Below are 26,157 nucleotides of genomic sequence, written 5' to 3' on the forward strand. Positions count from 1 at the left end.
TAATTTTGCATCCTATTGTTTGGTTCCTCTTTACATTGCCTCAAACGTGTTTGTTCAGGAGGTGTAAGAACAAACCTCCATTCAAGTTCTGTTTGTTTATTTGGGTATTTTATTCCCAGTCAGAAGTTATCAGGATATCAAATTGTGAAAAATGTACATGCATTTACATGTATTTTCATTTTGATGTATAAATATTCAAAATATGACTGTGAAGATATGCTTTTGAAAACAGAGTGTCAGGATGTAACTGTCGTCATGTTAATGTTTCCAAGACAAGTTTGCATTAATTGTGTGTAACTCTTCCAGGAATTATAGGAGAGCTATAACCATGGTACTACTGTATGTACCACGTATGAACTGTGTACATCTGGTTTTTTTACAGGAATGCGCAGAGTGTAGCAGAAGCAGTAGTGAATTATTTTAGTGAGGCTTGTAGGCTATGTAATTTTCAGGTCCAGACACCTCATGAATATTACTTTCAGGCTACATCAAGCATCGTGGTAGATGCTACATGATTACTGCAGACATGATAAAGTATGTCTTTTTCATTTTTCATGTTTTCCACTGCATCACACTTTGTTACATTCAAAACCACCTTTTGAATCCGTTTCTGATAATGATTATATTTAGGAACTGTATCATGTATAGGAAAATAAGCAGTTTACAATCCTGTGTAATCAAATCATTTACACAAGAGAAAAAATCCAAACTTTGTGCCTAACATAAATATCCCCTCCCGTTGAAGTCAAACTGAAGCTTGCAAAATGCTTTAAGTGTGAAACACCACAAATGTGGAAAGTAAATGGTGGAATTAACTTGAATTGAATTACAAAACAGTGATCAATTATTTTAAAAAATCACCTTTATTTATATTTAAAGCTCTGAACCTTATGCGTATCCCAACTAAAACACAGCACTAAACACCATTCCATTCAGAAAATAAATTATACTAAAGATAGGTCATATAGAGGCTATATATTTTTCATACAAGAATGATTTACAAAATATTTAAAGTATAAAGTTAATTAAGTTTAAAGACTTCAAACCACCTGTAATTATCTGCTCTTTGAGCTCTAATGAACATATTCAAACATATTCAAACTAAAAAGGACAGTCAATAATTAAAACAGGTAACAATTAACTGAACTACTGAACAACCATGAGCACATTTCTCTGGTTCAGTATGCCATGTGTTTAATCAGGAAACATGCATCTATATTACTAAACACCCAAATGGTTTTCTTTTTCTTTGGATTTCAACACATGTTTCGGATATTTACAAGGTCTCCACATCATGTTATATCATTATTGTTTGCTTGAACAGGCTCTGTCTACCCAACAAACCTAAACTGGATTAAGTGGTTAGAAAATGGACAGATAAGTGGAAAATGCATTTCACAGGTATGAACTCCAGTAAGTAAAATGATGGAGTGTACAAAACAAATAAATGCCATTTGAAATGCTCAGAGCTCCTACAATAATAATGTTAGATTAATTTGGGAAAGTAAAGTCAAGAGTCAAACGTTTCTATGCTGTCATATGTCAAAGGCACTGTATATGTAGCTAGAATATAATTATAATGATGGGAGAAATAGTTTATTGAAATAGATTAAAATTCCAAGTACAAAAATATATACAAATGTAACTTTCAATAATACAGAAAGTAAATTATTTAGACATATACACACAAATTTGTTTTATTACTGGACTATTGCAAACATATTATCCTGTTCATAAGCAAAGACCCTGACATAAATCACTCAATCTTGTGGTTGTAATATGGCAGTTTGCAGTATATTTGACCACTTTTTACATTTATTCCAAAAGAGAAACTCATTTTCTTATTATATGTATTTTAAATAATACTTTTTCCTGCAAGTTAAACATAGAAGGGAAATCTTGAAAGATCAGATCTTCATGTAGAGCAATTCAAATTATGATCTGTTTTATATTTTCTAAGAAAACCTCAGTAGCTGTAGTTTGGTTAGATCCTAATGAATGAGATAGAGGGACGAAACATATTGTGAGTATTTAGTGTAACAGCTATGAGAATAGGCTTCCCAAACCCCCCTCACTATTGCGAGGAATGAGCTAAGGAGCTGCTGCAAGGGTGTAATTTGTGTGCTGGGGGGATGTGACAGAGATATGCAAACGGAAGACCAGGGTATGAAACATATATGTAGGCGAGCAGAAGTATATTCGATTAGGATCTAACCTTCCCCCTGAACTTCTGTTATAAACTCAACCAAGTATCAACTCCTTTTATTTTTTTATTGATTTTTTTAGTCTGTGATCCCCTTAAAAACTGCTACAATGTGGTTTTCTACAGCCTTTGAGAAACATTAAGTCTTAATGACTTCTTTAGGTAATATGCTTATAATAGCTGTTTTTTGCGGGCCTTTTTTGTCATATAGCATACCAACAGTGTAATCTCGTGACATTTTCATTTTACACACAAAATTAATTTTAGAATAGAACCCTGAAAGTTGCTATCTGTTATTACTAAATATATTATTTTGTTTTAACATAAATGTTTTACAACTGTATTTATAATGTACAATTAGGACATGAAAAATAGAATGATGCACATCCATGCAGTTACATATTATAATTAAATGTTAAGTGTGTAATACCAATTTATTGCTTCCTGAGACAAAAAACATTACATTCAGTTTGTTGTCATTTTTTGGAAAGATTTAGTAAAAATGAGACATCTTGATGTCCCACTGCTATTTAAATGTCACATCTGAGAGTCACTGCACTGATAACTGTAAGCATGATCATACATCTCTGGAGAAACCCAAGATGGAAACAAACATTTTTCATGTCTTTTTAACTTTGCTTGTGTTTGACTGAAATCATTTCTAGATAAATATTAAAATTACACTTGTTGATTTTATATGTGGGAGGGCTGTAGCCTGTTTGAAGACAATATAATTTCACTTGAAAAGACACTTACTGGAATTGTCACTTCACTGAAGTGACTAAGCATGATGCAGTAATTCTCAAAATCTATCTCACTGAATTTCATCTACAAATTGTGCCCACTTAAAGATGTAAAAACTCAACCACAGTTACTATAAGAATTCACTAAACTAAGCTGTTGCACAAATGATTTTAGAAACAAAATGTCCAACGACATAGATGCAACTATCACATTCAATGCCACAAAATTCAAGCATTAATAATTTTTGCATGAAAATAAAAGCTGTATTTCCATTTCCCATTGGCTGGATGGCAAGTGGTGCAACTCTTACTTCAATTCACAGATTTTTAACAGTCTCTTGAAAGTATCCAGCTTCTTTACTTCATTAGTGAACCTCCTGGCTTCAAAATCTGCTCTCGTATGCCACAGACTGTTGTGGTTCATCTTCCTCTTTTGATTTACCTACAATTTTAAAAACAGTGCAAATAATTTCATTGTTAATGCCTTGGAAAACATGTAAAGAACTGTACTTGACTGTACACATTAGTACCGACAGAAAGAAATGTACAGTACAGTATGGGAGCTGTGTTATTGTTGGTGGTTTCATCACTGTACTGTAACTAACTAGTTAGGCCCCAGTGAAGTCCATTCCCTTCATCAGTACTCCATCATAATAAAGAAGATTTTATTGTGCTGGAGTGGCCATGAGAAATATATATATGCAACACACATTGAATCTCAGTTTCCATGGAAAAAAGATGGCTTCTAAAGCCATGCTCATGAACATCTTGTGTGAACTGGAGAACTACCTGTACACAATCCTCTTTATGACTAGTAGATGTATATATATCCATTTTCCTGTGTGTTTCTTCCACACTATGTACTTACATAACATCTGGCTGACAACACCTTAAATAATAATATACCCTGGTATATCTTAAAAATTATTTTAGGAATTTCATTGTGTAAGAATATAGTATTAAGCCCGTAAGAGTTTCATTGCCTGGAAACTGATATGTCAGCCTTTAAATTTTCAGTATTTATTTCTGATCATGTGATGATTCTGTAAGTTTATTTTGAGCAGAACTGGTCTGCTAATGAACCCCATAGCAATCTTTCAGTTAGGAAACAATATTAGTGGCTTGTGCGCATGTCTTGATCGACCCAGTTTCTCACTGGAACATAACAGACAGGTGACATTGTTCTTTAGCCTGTTTCCGTTTCATTATTCCAATAACTTAATTCAGCCTCCGGTATCCGGTACTATCCGGTCTATGGACTTGTGTTACTTTAGCCACATAGTCCAAGAGCTTAGCCACATAGTCCAAGAACAAATGAAATAATTGATAAAAAATATCTAGGAACTTGTATATTATCTGGAAAACAAAACTGCAAATTTAAAAATAATAATATTTTATTTTAAATGGCACCTTTAAAAGTAGCTACCAAAAGTGCTTTACCATAAGAAGGGGAAAAAAAAGCTAACAAGAAAAAGAGATAACAAAAGTAGCACAATTAAAAACAAGGAATTAGAATACATTTCACTTAAATGATAAGATTACAAATACTTACAAAGCATTACTTGGCCCTGCGATCTAACCTAGAATTTAACTTCCACAGAAGTCTGCTCTGTCGTTCTTCCCGCAGAACGCTTCAGTAAACGGAAACCTCAAAGAAACATGCAAAATCTGGAGCTGGTATCAGATGGAAACAAAGCGCCTGTCCCTAGGGAGGCTCACCTGCTTCACCTGCTTCCCTGTTCTCTTTGGGAGCCGCCCTAGGACTCTGCAGCAGCCTTGGTCCAGTCAGCCCGATGACTAGCGCTCCTATCGGTGCCGTGATCAGGATAGCCAGGAAGGCCACAGTGAGGACATCCATTCCATACTTCTCCAGCACTGGATCCTGTTTAGCTCTGGCAGTGTCCAGGGCAACTGAACCAATAGCAGCCTGCAGACATGACATTTTGCATACGTGCTGTTTACAAATGACATTTCTATTCACTCCTGTACTCAATTCAAACAGCATTCACTGTCAGGCATCATGAACTAGGTGCCATCGATAGCACCAGATTACTTTCCCCCCTTTGAATGCCCACTGCTAACCAAAGTTTTTGGTGGTGATCATGCATCCAAATATTTTCTGCACTGCTTTATCTAGTACAGGGTCACGGGGGGAGACAGGGACTATCCGGGCAAGCAAAGGGTACAAGACATGACAGGCAGGATGTCAGCCCCAGCACAGGTGACACACAGAAACAAACGCATACACACTCTGACCACAGCCAATTTTCCTGAAGCCAATTAACATACTGGTATGTCATCTTTTGACAATGGGAGGAAACGTGGAGGAAAGCCATGCGAACAAGGGAAGAACCTAGGAACTCCACACAGATAGTACCCCAATAATTGAACCCAGGGCCCCAGCGTTGTAAAGCAGCAATGCTAACCACTGCGCCACCATAGTGCCCTCATCCAATTCAGGGCTGTGGGGGAGCTGGAGCCTATCTCAGCAAGCAGCAGGCACAATTCAGGGAACACCTTGGAAGGGATGCCAGTCTATTGCAGGGCACACACTTATACCAGGGCCAGTCTATCCAGAAGCCAATTACCCTACCAGTATGTCTTTGGGAGGGCTGTGGAAGGGAACTGGAACACCTGGAGGAAACCCATGCAAACACAGACAGAACATGCAAACTCTACGCAGATAGCACCCCAGGCCCCAGAACGGAGAGGCAGCAATACTGGCCACCGTTCCTCCATGCTGCTACTCTTGGTGATCAATTCTTTTTATTTCTGTATTTTATTCATAATAGTATTCCAGATCTTAACATGCTTCAAACACATACTGGCTTCCGCATTGAAACACTGAAGATTGACCCTCATGGAAAGCCACACACTACTCTTAAAGTCAGCTCCACCTTTGTGTTGCACTAACACATCCTTATTATAATTAACATATTTAGCTCATTCTTTATACATATTTTTTTAATCAGACTAAGATGAATAGTAGACGACATATTAATTTGACATTGATTATTTTTTTAATGAGTAAAGGATAATCTTTATATACTAAATGGTTTATACCTGAACAGTTGCTTTAGGCATCCAGGCTAGGGAAACAAACACCTTCTCCTTGATGTTAAACCCAGCAAACGTCACCATAATAAATGTGAACAGAACACGCACTACCACACCAATGGACAAGGTGGCCACACCAAGACCTGAGAAGACAGTGGATGTGAATTAGAGGCACAAGCAAAGAAAATACACTGGGGATATTTAAGGATATTTAAGGAGTACAACACTCCTGAGATGTCCTGGGCATCCAGTCCTATTTATAATACTGAGCCTTAACAATAACAAGTTAAACAGCTGGATAGAGCACTCTAAACAGAATTAAAAAGTCACATAGCCTGACCTGCATACTGTAACCATAGTAACAGCTTTGTTTCACTTCACTGATGACTAGTTAGACTTCAAAGTGGAAGACAAGATGGACTCTCTTCAATTGCTTTTGAATCTGTCAAAAAAATTTTAGTCTTAGCCTCAAACAGAAAAGACTAAAAGAGGACTTCATTCAAGTTTGCTACATCCTCAAAGGTATTCACATTGTAAAAAAGTTGACTTCTTCAGGATCAACAGTGAAACATGAACCAGATTACACAAGTAGAACCACAATTAAGAACAGGAAGATCTTCTTTACACAAAAGGGTTGTGTGAGTCAGGAACAAGCCATGATGTCAAGCTGTTAAAGCTGATACTCTGGCTTCTTTCAGAAAATGGCTGGATCAGATCCTCAGATGAATTACCTACCCGAAACCAAATGAGCTATATGGGTTAAACGACCTCCTCTAACAGATGTTCTATTCTTATTATATCCATTTTGTCATTACCTTTTAATTAGTTTTCATAGATGTTTATTTCTTTGGTCATTTTCTATTTCTCTTTTGTCTCTTTCTGTGATTTTTCCTGGCCTGTGAATCTACAGTCTTTCAGGTTGTTTACATTTTCCATGACCTAGAATGTTTATGATAATACATTGTTCCTTCATTATAATATTGTGCTGGGATTCAAACACTTCTTTATATACAGTACTTGAACTTTAAATATTCTCATTTTCTAAGAGAATTAAGCCTTAATAATTCACATTTTCTGGCAGAAAAGTATGTAACAGGAAACAAGTGCAAATATACAAATCTTACCTACTGTATTCGGATTTAGGGAAGACACAGATATTTCTGCTCCAATTAGACCAAAAAGAAGTGGTTGGAAGATGTCCCAGGCCCTTCCAACAACATTCTCCACAGCACCCTGCTCAAATTAGATTAAATGGAAAAATGAAAGCCACTGTAGATTTATCTGCAGCAGATGACCAAGCAATTTCATGTAAAAATAAATTAAAAAACTGATATCTAAACCAGCCAAAATGAAATACAAAACAATAAAGTTATTCCTTTAAAAGAAACATCATCATCAACTAGTCAGTATAAGAAAGTTGCAAATGACCAGTTTTTATCTGCAATTTAAAATACATTTTCAGATTTTCTATATAGACTTATGCTATTGTATTGCAACATTTATGCATTATAGAACAATACAATTTGGTCCATATACCAATGAGACCATGGGGAACATATGACAGCACACACCAGAAGGTACTGTCATCAAAGGTGTCCACTGACACTGCCAATAGTGGCACAGCCAGGTTTTCCATAAATGTTATGTCACTGCTCAGACACTCCTGCATTGGATAAAGGGTTTAAATCACAGAGGTCAAGTCAGACGCACCCTAAACGGGAAGAACACCTCCCAGGGAAACCAAGATAAGCTGCTAGTTCACTAACTGGCCCACTGACCTTTGAATCCGCCCAACCCATGCCTGCCAGAAACGCCATCACGAGGGTACACAGGCCTCCAGAACCAGGAAACCCAATAACATGACTGCCAAAGACAGCAAAGACGGAGAGGCCCAGGAGCAGGAAAGACCTCTTCATCACTAGGTCTTTCTAAAAGAAAAGAAAAACAGAATTAAAGAAGGCACACAGCCTAACCTGCTTCATGTTATCATGGCAAGAGCTTTGTTTTGCTTCAATTATGACTAATTGTTGGACTTCAAGATGGAAGACGAGATGGACTCAGGGCAAAGCCCTTTTGTCTCTGTCCAAGGGGTTAACTGACTCTTTCATATCACAAGTCGTTTTTTCCTTAAGAAATGTTTTCAGTGATCATTATAAGCATGATCAAATGATTAAGAGTCCTTTAATTAAATAAGAAACTAATTGAGCTACAAATCCTGCAACAGAATGAAGATGTAAGAGCCAAGGTTGTGTATTCTTGCTCAATCGCTCCAGTCACTTTCTCACTTTTCTGAACATTTTAGGCCAGGGGTCAGCATTCAGTTCTCACCCCAGTCACACCATGAGGTGGCTCACAGTTTAGTAAAAAACACATATGCTGCTGTCTCACACTTAGATCATACAGTAGGTTTACGTCAGCTAGCACCAACAAATTGCTCGTCTACTTTCTCAGCTTAAAAACTTAAAACAATATGCTTTTATGACAGATTCTCTTCACGTTACACAAGAAAGATAAATCTTCGGAACTACATACAGTTGCTGGAGACTAATAAAACTGTCTTTTAAAAAGCATGAATGTGTCAGTAAAAGGCCTCTAAGCCCCCTTTAGTCATTTTGAGGCAGTAGATAAAGCTATTGAATACACTGGAATTAGGTGTATAGTGTACTGCATCCATGACATTAAGAAAAACAAATTGGAAACTTTTTCAAACACATGCAGTGTTTGTAACAACATCCAAAGGTTAATCCCACACCTTCTAAATACACAGTAACATCATCTTATCAAAGGTTAATTAATTTTTATTTTATTTTTTGATTATTTAAAAAATGTAATGGCGAAATTAAGTTTTACCTATCTGGGTTATATCTGTTTCTGAAACTATAAATTTGATCCATTGATGATGCAGCAAGGCTGATCTTCCCTTGACAGTAACTGAAATGAACAAAATGATTCCTATGGGCAATGTAAATGACTTTAAAATAATACTTGAAAGGCGCCTTCCTGAAAGGCTCAACCAGCAGAAATCCTCGCCTGAGCACATGTCGAGCTCTTGCATCACAGATTCGAGCTCTGGCCATGTCACTCTGGCCGACTGTGACTGGGATTCTCCAAGGGCCGGCTCATAGCTGGCTGAGCACTGCTGATGAGAGCATGGGACAGCGCCACCCACAGCCTCTCACAAGCTTGAGAAGTGACAGCCGTGTTTCTGAACTGAACACTGGTGCTGAACCTGCTGAACAGCCCGGAGTTGCGTTTCCTGTGACGTGTGGAAAGACAAGGGAATTGAAAGTGGGAGCAGGCAGGAGGACTGTGTCTACGCTTCCTCATTCTCTCCTTATAGAGGTTTCACAGGGTTTGGAGAACAAAATCCACTCCACTGGCTATTTCAAATTGGGTGGGAGTAAAAAAACAACTGACATTTGAAAAGGAAAAGGAACAACACGGTGAGATTTGTTTGTCATTATAGCACGGAAGTTTACCTGGTCTTTGCTAGGGAAAAAACGAATAAAAAAGCCCAAAACCACTCCAGCGATTATTCCTCCGGCCACTTCCATGATCCCTCTGAAGACATTGTATATGGTGGATCCTGCACAAGAAGCCCAGGAAGAATGCAAAAGGACAAAGACAATAGTGGGTACAGACTCCAACACCTTGAAGCGACCTCAGGAAAACCAGGAAGGACACACAGTGTAAGCCTTGTGTTTAAACAAACTCCCAAAACTAAAAGCTTGCTGACTTTTCCAAAAGAGTGATAAAAGATAAACCTGAACTAACCAGGACCTTTGCCCTCAGTTGTGCTTCAACCATGGTCAGAAAGCAGTTTTTCTAGAAGAAATATGAATTCAGAGCTTGTCCTGTCATGTCTGGGAGGGAGCAGGAACACAGTTTCCACAAAATGTCATTTCAAACATCAAACCCTGAAAATATTCAGTAACTCTACCCTCATAATGAGCTGCAGTGTGAGAATGTTAACATCTGGTTTTCTTTCTGAGAATATCTGTACACAAAAAGAGAACTGAAAAGACAAAAATGTCTTCATACTGTTCAACTACATTTCACTGCTGACTAAAACTGAAACTGAGTCAGTTCCTGATATAACAGTAGATAATATGTGTAAAAAGGCCGGCACAGCGGTTTGCTAATTGGCTTTGGTGCCTCATAGCTTCTAGGGATCAAGTCTGATTCTGGACTGGGGCGGATTCTGTCTGGGAGTTGCATGTTTTTTCCTGTTTGTGGGTGGGTTTTTTCTGTGTGCTATGCTTTCCTGAACCTTCCAAAGACACTTTGACTAGGTTAACTGGCATCTCTAAATTGTCCCTGTGTTCCTGCCTTGTGTGTGGTCCCTGGGGCTGGATTAAGGTCCTTGTAGTTCTACTTCTGTTTCACAGGCCTGTTGGTGGATGCATGTTTATGTGTTTATTATTTATTCAAGAAGAGATCTTTGTTACACTTTTTATCATACAACTAAAAAAAACATTGGCAAATATTTTTTTCATAGGCGTTTTAGTTTATAGGCCCTAGGTACAGTGCCTACTGTGCCTATTGGATAATACAGCCTTGGACACACTCACACCAGGGCCAATTTTCGTAGAAGCTAATTATCCTACCAGTAAGTTTTTGGACTGTAGGAAGAAACTGGAGCTATATACACATGCACATGTAACTACAGGATCCTCTATACTGGAGCTATTTACTTCATTTGCATTAACATACCACTAGGTGGAAGTATGGTACATTGAGAAAGCCATGATCGCAACTACAATCTCTGAATAAGTTATTATACTTTATTTTTTATTGTCTGTATGTGTGGCATTTATCTTAAAATTGTTAATGAATGACAACAGATAACATGAATATAAAATTAATATAGAGAGTCAGGCTTGCTTGTGATTCTATTGTGTCTGGTGCAACATACTGTATGGCATTATTTTGATATTTTTAATATTATTGGAAGGCTGGCTTTTTGATTGTTTCATTTGTATTTTTCTCCTTTAAAATTATTAACATTTAATCTCATGTTCTCTTAATATACCAAAAATTAGCAATCACAGGTATCCCTCTTCTATAAATCTGACTCAAGGTATTGTAATAACTATAACAAATGAGGTATTTGCTCTAGTATGTAACTAATAGCCACGATACCACAATACTTTTACCTAAAATGATTTAAAAAAATGTTTGCTGAGGAGATTAGAGTTATTTTTAAATTGGCAGAACAGAACCTATGACCTCTCTGGACCAGAATTTCCTAACCAGCCTGGTGACTGGGGACACTGTGCAACAGGGGGCACTGTCCTTGAAATGAGATGTTAAATCGAGGTCCTGACTACCTGGGCAGTACAGACATTGTTAGTATGAGTAGGGGTGTAGGTAAATTTAACTCAGGGCTTGTAAAATCTAAAATCTTCTTAATATATCCCGTTAATTTAACTGATGAAGCAATTTACTCTTTCTGAGGTACAGTATAATGGTGCTGGTGGCTCAATGCTCGTGTGTACCTTATTATTAACGGCAACGTTTTTTCACTAATGAAATTCCATTTACAATATAATTGATGCAATAACGAGAGAGGTTCTTTAACTAGTACTGAAATTATTTGCATTTTAGTTTACATTCTAGAAACCCAATGCAAAAGTTATTACTCTGGAAGATATGTGCAGTTTTTTGTGGGCTCATGCCTACTGTGGCATGAAGAACAGAACCAAAACCATACTCTATGTGCTGGAACATATTTGAAATTTTGCAGGGTGTGAAATCAGTGTTGGGCTGTCCTTACCGGTAGAGAATGCCATCCCCATACAGGTTGTGAATCCAGTGATGGCCAGGATGTCATCAAAGCTGCCCGCCGCCATCAGAAGTGTGGGAATGCCCTGCTCAACGCCGTAACCCTGCTTTTGTAAAAGCAACATGGAGGGGACCACCACAGCTGGAGACACAGCGCCTAAAACAAACCTGGACATGGGACGGCTTTAAGTCAGGGTGATGCTCCTAAGGGACTGTGCCATGTCTGGGAGTGCACATTGTGTACTACAGGTTCAGGAAGCACCAGGCGCAGGAGGATGGTTCAGGAACCAAGCCTTCTGTGAACTCTGCTGTTTCCTCTTCAGAAATCTGCTATCAAATTTAATAAATGTACTGTAAACGTAACCTCATATATTTTCTGTGTCTTGTTGAGAAGGACAAACAGTAATTGAAAAGTTTTACATGATATGACACTGATATAATATCACAACATACAGTAGCTCTCACTGTACCATACCATTTTCATCGATGAAGTTGCCATTCTATAAACTGCTCAAGTGTATATAGTTGCTTTGAGGGTGTAAATGAGTTACATCACTATACAGGAAAAAACATCAGACTCTTATGTGTAAGCTCATTATATCTCATTGTAACTTATTTTGCTTCCCTTCAGATTTAAAAGTTGAAAACTTTAAAACACGATAGTTGCAGGTCATGTGTATCTCAGACAAACTGCCTCCTTTTGATAAGCTTTCCCCAGCTGGCGCCTGAACTCAAAGCAATCCATGGTACAGTATTTCTGCTTCATCAAAACAATCTACACTACAACCTATTTAATGATGGCCAAAAACACATTTAGGAAACTAAATAGTAAAACCTGAAAAAAAGCATAGCTAAAAACATGTCTTTTGTTAAGGTATCAGCCTCCCCTATCCAGAGACATACCTCTACCTCAGTCAATTTGAGAAGGCATAGACCTTAAAGCTAGTTACCCAATCAGCTTTTCCGTTCACCACCATACACCCCCAGCTCTAGGATACATTAGGGTTACTTGCAGTAGCTTCAGTGCTCAGTATTGGGTTACCCTAGTGAGCTACACTTCCTGCGTTCCCTGAAGACTTAACCTGCATGTGATTCTCGTTCTTGGACAAGGCTTCTCCCCTGACTCTGGCTTTCGAGTTACGGCTCTTGGATAAGTACTTACTTAGCTGAATAGGACTTACCGTTCCTGTTACTATTTATACTCAGATCCACGACTTCAAAAAAACAACTGCATAGGGTCCACTAGACAAACTAATTCGGGCTCCGCCCATGTAACATCTTTTCCCTTCTTTGCCATGTGAAAAAAGTAAAGATGGCTTGTCTTTTCTTACCCCAAGATGAACCCCCAGATCCAAGGCAGATTCATCATGAAGTGACTGAGGATGGCCACGGAACACGCCTCTATTGTACAGGGTCCCATTGCGAGCCGTAAGCACACTGCTTTCAGTTTTTTAAGAGCCTGAAAAAGAACATTAACAATAATCAAAAATACAAATAACAGTAGCACAATTTTTTGCACTGGGGAGGCATGGTTGACAGTGGTTAGTATTGCTGCCTCACAGTGCTGGAGTCCCGGGTTCAGCACCTGGGGTGCCATCTGTGTGGCGTTTGTATGTTCTCCCTCTGTTCAAGTGGGTTTGCTCTGGTGCTCCCATTTCCTCCCATGCTACAAAGACAGACTGGGAGGTTAATTTGCTTCTAGGAGTGTTTGTCAGTATGTGAGTGTCTGTGTCTGTGTGTGGACTGGCGTATCCAGGGTGCACCCTGCCTTGTGCCCATTGCTTGCCAGGATGGGCTCTGGCTCCTCCGTGACCCTGTATGGGATAAAGCTGTTAGAAAACAGATGGATCGAAGCTTTACATTCAAATGCAGTAGTTACAGGCAAACCCAGGGAATGTATGTATAATACCGATAATTTTTTTATTGCTGTTTGGCTTTAATATGGTTTGAGAGATGAGTCTGTCTATAAAGGATGAGCTAATGAGAGCCCCTCTATGCCAAACCAAACCAGGGGGTTACTTGATACCCTAGTGAAATGGGGTTTATGGGCTTATTTTTTCTTGGATTTCTGTTATAAGTGCTAAAAAGGACCTCTGAAAACACATTGAATATAATGTAACTTCACATTTTGCCACTAGATTTTTTCATTTTAAACCGCAATGAAGCTCTGGAAGAATGTTTCCTTTTGGCGTACAAAATGTATGAATAAATAATCAATCTATACTAAAATTATAATTATATAAAAAACTATACTAAACTAAATTGTTTTGTTAAATTGGTTTAGTGATCTGTTTAACATAAAAATTAAATGCTTATTCCAAAGGACTATTTTAGAAACTCCTCGTCAATCATAAAGGTCCTTGGGCAGTAGTCTAGACAAAGGCTTGTAAAGTATTGTTACAAATAGGTCTTTTGAGTGACACAGACTTCTTAGCTAATAGACGTCTTGGCTATTTGACAAAACCCTAGGAGGCATACTATTATAAATGACTTCATAGCGGTCAAGAGTAAAACACCCTTTGATGTTTTTTAAAACCACAAGAAAATTATAATGATTGTGACACTTCTAAACAACAGATCGGTTATTGTAAAATACAGGTCTTCAAATAATTAAAGTCATGCTCATTTATTTCTTGCTTTTTTAATACCATAACCACTACTTTAGACATAGTATTTACACAGTGAATAAAATAATACACTGAGGCATTTTTTGTACTTATCAAAAAACAAACGAGAAATATCACTCTTATCCTTCAGACCTATCATTGTTTTACTTTACTCGTCATCACATTTACTAAATACAGTATACATGTACAACACTAAAGTGTACCAAATACAACCTGATAAATTCTCTTTATGTGCAATGCATGTGGGAAGGTTTTTATTAAAGGCATCAATAACTGGTTTCTCCTAACACTGCCGTCCTCAACAATCCAGTTCCATTTTAACCCTTTTACTTGAACACAAATTCAAAGCCTAGTTGTGCCCTTCACAATTTTTCACCTAAGTATTTCTCATGGAGAGTACTTTTAAAACTATACCACAGCTATGTGAATTTGTAGTTTTCTCCTGTGCACATTGTTCTCCTCACCCAGCTTCATAACACATATATTTCATAGACACAAACACAATTCCAGGGGAGAAATGAAACTTTGTGTCCCTCTGACACCTTTCATGGGGCGGCCGAAATGACCACTGCCCACCCTTGTAAAAACTGAAAACACGCAGTAATGAATAATTTCAAGTAAAGCGTGTGATGGTCTTGTGCTCTGACATGTCTAACATTTATGATACATTATAAATTACATTATAAGTTTGTAGGTCAGCTGTATAATAATGTTGCAAGGCCAGTGCCAACTACATGACTAGCAGTGGTGATGCTGATAACCCAACTCCTCACACTTGGGTTTCAAATGGGTTAATGCTGGGCAATTACGAAGGTTAATCTGACACTGGAACTGTGTGTGCTCAAAGAAATTTCATTGTAGTCCTGGCTGTGGCGTGAGAGAACACTGCCATGTTTGAAACAACACTGAGGAATGACACTATTTTCTACAGCCAAAGGTTTGGACTAGAACTTAGTTTTAAATATTCCTTACACCGAAGCTTCACCTCTACTAAAACCATCTTGTTCAACAACACAGTTTTATGTAAATTATCGTCCTCAGGGGAATCGTTTTTATCTTCAGTTTGCCAGAGCAAATAGTATCTTCTCACCTCCTGCAACTAACACTACCTCCTTTTGCTGACTTATGTCGCCTAGAAAGTTTATGTTGATGTGTAAGCCGTGATAAGGCCTAGAGCAGCGCAAACCTGTCTGTCAGATATCCTGAGATAGTTCTGTCGCAAAATGGTTTGTTCAAAGTTCCAATAAGAGCATCTGCCACAGCTATTGTCCTGGACCCATCCTGCCATTGTGACAAGAGGTGTATCACGACATGTCAATACTAAAGGACAATCGATAGCGATACCAGTCTTCCTAACACTGTCTAACAGACCTGAAATGGGAGGACATTAAGATGTTGCAACACTGCAGCACCACCATCCCAATGGCCTGGTTCCTTTCTGTACTCATTAGTTGTGGCATCTTGCAGATGAAGTGGGAGACCTCCAAATTTGTTCTTATAAAAATACCTTTACCATGGTATTTGAGTTAAAATGGATCAAAACAAGATGTCTAAGCATCTGTCAAAATCAGTCCAGGGCACTGCAGGGGACAGGCAAAGTTCAAGACAGAGTATCACCATACTGACCTGGAACTTTCACAACTGTTTGATACATCTGCAAAATCATTTACAGAAAAGGATAACACCTAGAGCTGAAAAAATGAAATTATGGGTCAAAGACCTCCTGATTAGGCAGCACTGCCTGGTGGAGTTGTTTATTCATTAATGAACATTGTTTCTTAAGAAAGACGAGGTGTGAAGATGTCATGATGAGTGTTATGCCTAAAGTCACCTTTCTGAGGATATAGGGAGGAATTTCCTTTAAGACAATATTGTCTTTGGTGGGCAACCTTACAACCTTACTTTTTTTGTAATTAACAATGACAAAAAAGATAACAGTTTCTCTGATCCAGCAAGTCAATGTAATTTCAATCATAATAACAGAAGACCATGGCTGGTTGGATTACAATGATAGAACTTTGAGAAAACAATACTGAGATCTTGCACCAACTTTTTTTGCCTGAAAAAGTCCAATAGTAAACATCTGAGGGACCAACTCACATATTTTGTCAACAGGAAGACAACCAAGACCACCAAGTAGCTGCAGCTGCAGTTGTAGATCGACAGAACTTCTAATAGTCTATTCATGAATACAGATTGGTCATACCCGATACTAATTTTGCTATACTTTTATGTGATAGTGTATCACATCCCATAACAGAAATGTACCAAGATTCAATCATCTATGTTTCTGTTCTCATTACTTGTGATTTTGCTTAATATCCATGTGTAAAACATTTGCACAATCCATTATACCTCTCTTTCACATATGGTGGCAGTACCAGTTTAATGCAATATATGACTCTAAATTACTTTAAATTACTTTGTCACATACTGTGTCAATGGGGGGCCAATGGCTAAATTATCTGCACAACCATGAATTTCATTTGATTGGTTGCTGGCAAGAAAATGTCAAACCCTTTATCAATCAGTGGGTTAACTACATAGCAGGGACATAACAGTTAATCAAACACCTCAAACAGCTGTACCATTAACAAATGCAGGTCAAATTGTAAAAGAGCAGACTGTACTTAATCTGTTGACCTCTTCAGTTTTAAGAGTTTTTTTTCTGAACTCATTAGAAATGAGAAACAAAATGGCTCATAATTTTACTGCAACATCGCTGTGCTTTATTTTTATAGGAATTGAAGGATGCATGGAGTTTAAAGATCTTTAGCCCTTGCCAACTGTACCTGTGGATCAAGTCCTAGCCCTGCTCTGGTCAGGATGATTGCGAGGGCAATATTCCTCAAAGAGGAAGACCACTGGAAATGAATGTTGACAGCCTCAGAGACAACTGGGACATTGCGGAGAAGAAAGCCAGCCAGCAACATCCCTGAAAACAAGATGGAGCATCATATTAAAACACAGTTTCAAAACCATAAGCACTGAAAGTGGTTCTATAAAAGTATTAAAGATAATAATATAGGCGAGCAAACATATCTAAACATGGACATGTACGTTTATGTGAAGCTTCCACTTGATAAAAACTGTGGGCCTAAAAAATGTGGTCAGAAAAATAAGAGATGGCTTTGTATTTCTCACGCTAGACTTCGACCTGGATTTAAATTTCAGACGGGCTTTGATTTCTAGACAGCACATGCATGTATTGAAATGTTTATTATACAAGGCTAAAGTCCTCAAGGATTATCAAGTAAAACTTTAACACACATATAGAGGAGAAGTGGCTTTGTGGTTGAGTGATTCACAGTTTTTTAAAGCGCAAGAAAAAAACAACTGTGACAATTAAACAAATTTGCTTTTAAACATAAGAAAAATTGTACAGTCTGAAATGGCTCCTTTTTATGTCCAGATAAATAGCTCATAAGTGTTGATATGTTAATACAAGAATTATTTCTTTTTGATGGTTTAGATACTTACAAATCAATACATTAAGGGAGTGACTGTTAATTTAGGAAGTGTCTTTTACAGTTTCTCTTTTCTGACTCACTTGGACAAAATATTTATCTGGCAAACAACATGTTATAGCACTAAAATATGATTGGCAGACAGAATATCACATTTTAAAAGGTAAAAGTAAGGTTATGGTAAAAAAAGACTAGCAGTCAAAATATATACATATATATTATTTTCTCTTTATGTTTATAACAATTTGAAATGCAGTTATTTAACTATTACAAACTACACAATGCACCACATGTAGCGGGACAAGACACATAACCTATTCTACATGACTGAAGCCTTCTGTAGACTGTTTGAACTGTGACTCTATTAGTTGAGTGAAGTAATCAACAGAAAGATCTGTGCTTGACATTCAAAAAATATTTAAATTAATTTTAAAACACAAAACTGAATATATACAAACAGTATATAATGCTGAAAAATGGTAGGGAGTATAAAATTCCTGGTAAAAGAAATCACACAGAATACCACTAATTTTCTTATCCAGTATAGGGTTGTGGAGGACAGTCAACATGCTCAAGGCAAGATACACCCTGGATGGGATGCCAGCCCATCACAGGGCACAGACACAAACAAGCACGCACTCACAGCAAGGCCAGTCAATTACCCTACCAGTAAGTCTTTGGACTGTGAGAGGAAACCGGAGCACAATGAGGAAACCCACGCATGTCGGGGAAAACATACAATCTCCACACAGACAGCATCGCAGATCTGGAATTGAACCCAGGGCCCCAGCAATGCAAGGTAGCAAGACTAACCACTGTGCAACCAAGCCACCCATGCAGATAAATTATGCCCATTAATTATTTGAGTAAAGATTTTTTAATGTATTGCTGCTACACTCCTGTTAAAAGCTACCTCGAGACTTTGCATCAATAATAGGAATGTACAGTAGTTACAATATATTCCCCAGTCCAGCCTTTACGGTACAGTATGTATTCTTTTGAAGTTTCTAATTTGTCTTGTACTGCAGGTTGATTTGTCTCATACAGTGAAATACTCACAGTGTTTGCTTTTAACCATCAGAACAGAGCACAATTTACCACATAAAAGGCCACACACTGAACAAACAACACAATATCGAGGTAGAACACGGCCTAGAGACAAGGCAATGTAAGAAAGAAGAAGTCCTAACAGCTTTCAACACTGATGATGAAAACTAGCAAGTTTTTAATAAGCATTTAAAACATTTAATTGTTGAAAAAAAATTTGTTGTATTGTTAGTACAGCTAGAGTATGTGTATATACAGTATTTATTGAACATCATAGCTGATGTACTGTAGTTTACATACAGTAAATTCAAATTTAAAATTCTACATATGATTTTAATCAAACGTCAACACCTACTGTTAAAGGAAAATTTAAATTTAAGCCTCTTAAAGACATAAAATCACCATAACCCAATCGTTAATCACTGCTTACTGTTGTTAGACAGTGACAAATGACAACATTTGCTGTGCATTTTCCAGACATTAAAATATATTTTAAGTTATGCTTATTTTTTTTACCCACACTACAGTTTCTTCTTTTCCTTTCAGAAAGTGGCATGAACTATAAATGTGGGTGTGTATAATATTTGCCAGCACTCGTCCATTGACAAGTTCATGTAGCAAATTCTGGATCCTAAACATATGGTTTGAATGGGAACCCTTCAGTATTTATTCTTACTGTGGAGTGACAGGTTGGAGATGCCTGGGTTAGAGGATTCTGAATGGTCCGTGTTCCGCTCAGTTAAAGAAACTTGAATCTTTCTACTACTTACCAAGGAGAGGAGGAAAGGGGGGTAGAGTAGGGATTTTAACGAGTCCCATCAGCTTCCCTCCGACAACAGCACACAGAAGCAGTGTCAGAATCCCAAAAAGGTTCCCACCTGGCAGACACTCTTTGCCCGTGATAGACCAGACCACTCCAAAGAGCAGCAATGCCATAGACACTAAAATAGATTAAAGTAATACACATAAGGGTCTTTTGCATACAATAATTATAAAAAATGAAGACCTTCAGATTTTCTATTCTGTAAGCTGTTTTTAATGTGAACTGATATGTAAAGTAAAAAGGGTGTAATGGTCCCAACTCAGTCCCTATGGATATGTAGATATGTAGTTTCCAGCTACAACCAAGCTCGTATTATATTTGAAATAACACAGTTCTACTAGGGGCTACAACTAAATGCACCTGCGTCTCACAAGGTATTAAATGGTTACACTTACAAACCTTGGAAGCACATCATTGTTGTTGCTCGAATGCTATGAGATTGATTCATGTAGCAGAATAGATGACAGAAACTCAAATCTTTAGAACATTTGAAGCCCAAATAAAAACATCATTCATGGTATGTTGAAAATTTTAAAACATTTTCCTCCATAAGGAAGGTCACATTTAAAACACAGCCTTTATTCAATGGCTAGTATAAACACATTGTGGCTGAAGTATAAGTTTTAGAACCTTTGTTATAAATGTTTCTGCTCCTACAGCATATTTTCACTACATATTATTAATAATTCTAATCTAATGCTTTTTTCCCCTAAATGTTCTTACAGAAATGTTCTTCTTGAAATGGTAAGTTGTTGAAGTAGTTAAAAATAAAATACTCATTTCATACAGTACATATTTTTCAGAGATCAGCAAAAATGCTAAAATTCTAAATTCTAAATTCTAATCCAAACCAAATTGAATATACTAAAATGGACATATGACATTTGTTACAAGCAAAAACATTAAATATATATATTTGTCAGTACATAATCCTAGAAGCCCCCCCAAAAAAGTTCAACAGTACCTTTCGTTACCATAGAAGCGAGGATCCCTCTTGGAGGACATGCACAGAACTGCCTGAGTCTCCAGCAGCTCTTCACAGGTTCAGCTGATGGCTGGTCAACATTTTGCACCCCTTCTTTCAGGAAAGTAGTTTCCTCTATAACTACAGGACTCTCAGAACGTTTCAGCCCAATATTAGCCTTCTTTACTTCCCCCTCCTGGTAGCCCAACAACGACAAAATATATCCCATTAATAAATTGTCATATATGCAACACCGTCAATACATTCCATCATAAGGGAGGTATTTAATCCTCAATCATGTTGACAATGAAACACAACAAGTGAACTGTGCCATAAGCCAACACATAAACTAACAGCATTACCAAATTACCAGCATTACCAACACTACACAGTGTACAAAAAATATGCTGGCATCATTTGTAATTCTACAAAACATCATGATCAAAATGGGACATCATTGGAAGTGGGTGAATGCTTTTGCAGGTTTTTTGGGCTTCTTAAAGCAGGGCAAACTGGTACAACTTAACCAGTAATGAGATGCCTTTTAAGACTATGTCTGGATGGTCCTCAAAACTCTAAACATTGTCAAGAACAAAGGTAGGGTTAGGGAAGTCGGGAAAAGTTGCTTTTGTTGTTTTATAATGATAACTCATCTCATTTTCCTACCATCCATCCATTTTCTAACGTGCTTCGTCCAATACAGAGTTGTGGGGGAGCCAGATTCTATCCCAGCAGGCAGCAGGCGCAAGTCAGGATACACCCTGGATGGGAGGCCAGTCCATCACAGGGCACAAACAGACATAATCACTCACACCAGGGCAAATTTTCCCAGAAGCCAATTAAACTACAGTAGGTCTTTGGAGTGTGGGAGGATATCAGAGGACCCAGAGGAAATGCATACAAGCACAGGCAGAACATACAAACTCCACAAAGATTGTACACAAGATACAGAATTGAACCCAGGGTCCAGGTACTGCGAGATGGCAATGCTACCCACTGCTCCACCATGCAATTCCTTAATTGTTCTGCAGGTAGAATTAAAATGTAAACGTGTTTCTGAAAATATACATCTACTGGCTAATTCTATGTGTTTGAAGGGAATCCAGTTTATCTTTTAACTTTAAACAGAATACAACCTGCTCTTTAAAGAAAAAACTACCATAAATTATATAAAGTAACAGGCCTGTGAAATCAACTTAAATACTAAAGAAAGAGCTTTTCTTTCTTGACTTTCAAGATCTTGTCTAAATAGCAACATTAACATTAATTTATAAAACCCTACAATCTGTGCACAACAGAAACAAAATAAGACAATCTTCACAAGTGTAATCTTTTTATGTGAACACACATCAGGTACTGCAATATGTAAATAACTAACTCATTATAGAGCTTTATGGTTTAACAATGGAGTTAGAGCTTATTTTTACGTTTGCACCCCTGGGTTCAAAGTGCAAGCCAATATAATAAGCATAATTATAATAACAACAACAAGAATAATTCAATATAATAGTGTAATATTGTATCGTGATTAGTCCACGCTGAAAAAAAAGAAAGCTGTTATAAGAGTATAATAATTCTTGCAAACTCGTACAACAGTCGACTGCGAAACTCTCAATACCTCCGTCTCCGAGTCCAGCGCCGCTGCCGCCGAGTCTCTCGCCTGTTCGTCCGCCTCAGCGCGGGTCGTGTCACCCGCATCCTCGCCGGCCATTGCCTGTCGTGTTACTGAGACCTCAAAAGCAAAGGAGCGATGTATCGGTTGCCGGGGGTGCTTTTCATACTCCAAGAAGGAGCCTAATGCATTATTATTAATACGTCACCTGGCCATCGGAGTAATGTTTAATCAGTAGTATTTACCCTAGATTACATGACAAGGTATTTGACTGCTGACAAACCTGTGATCGCCAAATGGCTCAATGCAGACGAGCCAAAGCTCTAATGCAATATGTTCCGCTGCTAATCTCCTCTGATACAGACTGGCATTATGACCAGTCCCAGCCTTTTCTTCTCCGTTTGATTTAATGGGCGTAGCGCGGTGAGACACATGCTCCACGGTACTGAAGCCAAAGTCCCCGCTTTTTATTAGATTCGACGGTGATACGCAGACTCCGCAAGCTAATGATACAGGTGCACTCCGGCCCTAAAACCAGACATCACACGCACTGATGCAAGCGACAGGGTGCACACACAATTACACGCACAAAGCTTCCCCGTCCTGCACATCAAAGGCTTGAGTAAGTGGTAAACCATCCTCGTTTACGACAACATCGAGACTCTGATTTAGGAGTTAGGAGGCGATCAGGAAAAGCCACAGTCGAGGGACGTGGACAGACTGGAGAGCAAACCTGACGCAGCTCATTCCTAACTATACCACACCGGGGGAAAATCAACAAACTTAATAAAAAAAAAACTTTTCATAAGAAACAGACAATATTCCCCACTCCCTCGACACACTCCATAGACTCATACATATCATATAAGCATTTAACATGCATATAAGCACTATCGGGTACTGTGTACAACTCAGCATTGACAGTTATCAAGTGCGACCACACACACAGCACACACACAGGTACTGTACTGTAGGTGCAGACACAGGTCTGGTACTGTACCATCATAGAAAAGTAGTACAGAGGAAAAAGTTTGCACTAGAGGGATGCTAATTTTAGAATGACAAGGATGATACTGTATATGCCTGGAAAGTTGATTTTTCTTTTCTAAACTGGTTGTTACGTTGCAAAGTTTTGTCATCACAATCTTAAGGTTTTTTTTTTAAATGATGAGAAAGCTCCATGAACAATATGACTATATCATCTTCTGTTTGAACACTTCATATGCTAAACATACATATGCGTTAGAAACTTGATAACGTTTTAAAATTAAAGCCTGCGTTAAAACACGATTATCCGATGTAGAAGAAACACCACAAGGCAGTTTTTTTTTTCACGTGAGGTGCAACAACACCAGAAGGCGAATCGATTTTTTTTTTACAAGGAACAAATCTGAAGAAACAAAATTTACAGTATCCTGCACCTGTAGCTGAGATTAACGCGATTGTGCTAGGCTGACATGTTTGTAATCATCACAAAAGATTACCCGCTATGTTCAATGTTTCTGTTTCTCATGGGCAGAGTCTCTACATGGTGTTACTGTAACTCCTGTCGCTATAAATGACTATGTACTAATCACGGACACAAGAAATTGTGTTTCACAATCTAATCCCTACAACCAAGCCTTGTTATCATTATTCTCCAATTCCTGCATTATTTTGAAATGATTTTAAATAATTAGACATTACTTACAGGTTTCTCTAACACCCAAATCATACGAATCAACATTTTTAGACTAAAACCCTACGAACCAACACCACGCATGGACTCGGCACATTTCTCTAAGCACATTTTTTTTATGAAGAGGAAGACCAAAGAGCACGACATCAAAAGACAAATTTTTACCAAGAGCATGTAAAGGGTGTGTGAAGTGAGGTATTGTAGGTTGGGTACTTACATTTCTGCCAGTCCTCTATTACATACTGTACAGTAGTTAAAAGTCCAGGGGCAAGACTTTATAGGATACCATCGGTTAAATCCATATTTATATATATAACATATTTAATGATCATGACATAAAACCAACAAATAAGTCTGAAAATACCCATTCATTTCCTATAACGAAGCTGTCCATTATTTCATTAACAATATGAACCACCGGCACCCAGCCAAAATAGCGGATTTCACAATAAGCAAACGACGCGAACATTACTGCTGGCCAACTATGAGCAGCTCAGAGTTCGAAGACTAGAGAAAATAGTGGGAAGTTCAACCCTTACAATGACTATCCAGATGTTTTTTTTAATATTCAGTTTAACTTTCCAAACTTTTACTTAAAATAAGTTTAATTCTCGTTTGTCTTTGTAAATGATCGGAAGAAACAAACTGACAAAGGCATAAATAAATAGTTCCTTTAAGACCATTTACTGAAATGAAAGATTTTCAACTCTTTAGCTGCTTTTTTTCTTGGAATTTACATTAGTATTTTACTTTTAAATAAAATGTGTTAGTTTTCAGAAAAATCCTCCAACAGCTTTGAATATTATCAGTTTGTATAATCGACCGTCAAAGTCTTCAATGCATTGAAGTATATTTTAAAACAAGTTGTGAGAAAGCATTGATAACACACAAAACGTGCAATTAGATTTCAGGAACAATTACATAAGATATAAATGATGAAAGATTCAGAATGTTAAGTTATATACAAATCGATGACACACTGTGAAAACAAATCAATTTAGAAAATGTATTAAGAATAGATTTACCCCTGAGAACTTCAGCAAGATCGGTGTGTGTTATCCAATGTGTGCACAGCTGCTGTTTTTGTGACAAATTCAAGGTGAAGAGCTTCTTTCTTGAAACATGAGTCAGGGTGTCAGCTGAGATACGTACTGAAAGTCTCCTGATTCTTAATCCCATTCCATAATAATAGCAGGAGAAAAAATAAATTCTGTTTGCAATATTTTCTGCTAAGACAATCATGTTTAAATGACAACCACACTTTCAATAGTCCTATCTATTGGAAATAAAGGCTTTCATTAATGGTACTTTGATGAGGCCTCTGGGCTGCTTATATTTAAAGAGGCAATGAATTGGGAGCAGATGGACTGGTAATAAACATCCCCCTCACTTCCTGGTCTGCTTTGAGAAATATAGACTGGACTGAATTTTATTATTACTGCATTGAGTTAGCGGTGGCTGCTGTTGTGCGCATGCATTTCACTTTTCTTCCACTATGGATGTGAATCACACTCTGATTGTGAGTGCAGTTTTCAGCCTCTCATGATCTGCACTTTGTTGTTTATACTATAGAAGACAGGCAGCGAGTGAGTGGAAAGTCATCTTGTTGTCCTCTCTCCAACTGCCTGCATGGACAGGGTGAATCTTTGTTGGGGGTCATTCTGCTGGTGCCATGTACCATTGTCAGCACATGAGTGTTCATCATAATCAACGCTGTCACCACTGCATCCATCCTGAGACCTGGGGTGATCTTAGTGGGGACATCACGCAGGCAGCCAGCCCCAACAGAAGCTCTACCTGCCAGTGCAGACTGAGAGAAGACTACTGTACTTCGCCTGAGTCCTCTGAGTCTGTACCGTAACATCTGGCTTGCAGACATTTCTGACCCCTGCATACTGAGCTTAGCCCTACTATGCCCAATACAAACACAGAACTTGGACTTCTCTTTCCATCCTGTTCTTGTAGCAGCAGAGCAATGTCTTGTAAAAGATATAACTGAGCCCCAGATGGAAGACATTCCCATCAGTTAAAACATTAGGGAGGCCTGTCCCTCTGAAGGCAATGAAAAAAGATAATAGCAAGCTACTATAAACCTCACCACAAGGAGACACTGTCTTGTATGCGCCACAAGGACCACAAGGTAGCAATGGAC

The 26,157-nt window shown here is 38.0% G+C and overlaps 1 protein-coding gene across 2 annotated transcripts; it reads right to left on the reverse strand.

Annotated features, from left to right (window-relative positions):
- Positions 1–844: 844 nt before the first annotated feature.
- LOC148677813 (sodium/hydrogen exchanger 9B2-like) lies at positions 845–25,199 on the reverse strand. 2 transcript variants are annotated; one of them, XM_088626526.1, is made up of 13 exons: positions 25,031–25,199; positions 22,334–22,509; positions 20,716–20,911; positions 19,699–19,869; positions 17,207–17,349; positions 13,119–13,246; positions 11,780–11,955; positions 9,483–9,589; positions 7,782–7,931; positions 7,128–7,236; positions 6,010–6,146; positions 4,666–4,873; positions 845–3,388 (listed from the first exon to the last, which is right to left on the reverse strand). In XM_088626526.1, exons 1-13 carry the CDS (start codon positions 25,182–25,184, stop codon positions 3,330–3,332), a joined length of 1,914 nt encoding a protein of 637 aa, XP_088482652.1. In that variant the 5' UTR covers positions 25,185–25,199; the 3' UTR covers positions 845–3,329. The 2 variants fall into 2 exon arrangements, with proteins under 2 accessions (XP_088482652.1, XP_088482662.1); XM_088626536.1 differs by lacking the exon at positions 25,031–25,199 and adding an exon at positions 24,223–24,445.
- Between the last annotated feature and the right edge of the window lie 958 nt (positions 25,200–26,157).

The sequence above is a fragment of the Lepisosteus platostomus genome, chromosome 1, assembly GCF_059453375.1.
Source record: "Lepisosteus platostomus isolate fLepPlt1 chromosome 1, fLepPlt1.hap1, whole genome shotgun sequence".
In the NCBI taxonomy this organism is placed as follows: Eukaryota; Metazoa; Chordata; class Actinopteri; order Semionotiformes; family Lepisosteidae; genus Lepisosteus; species Lepisosteus platostomus.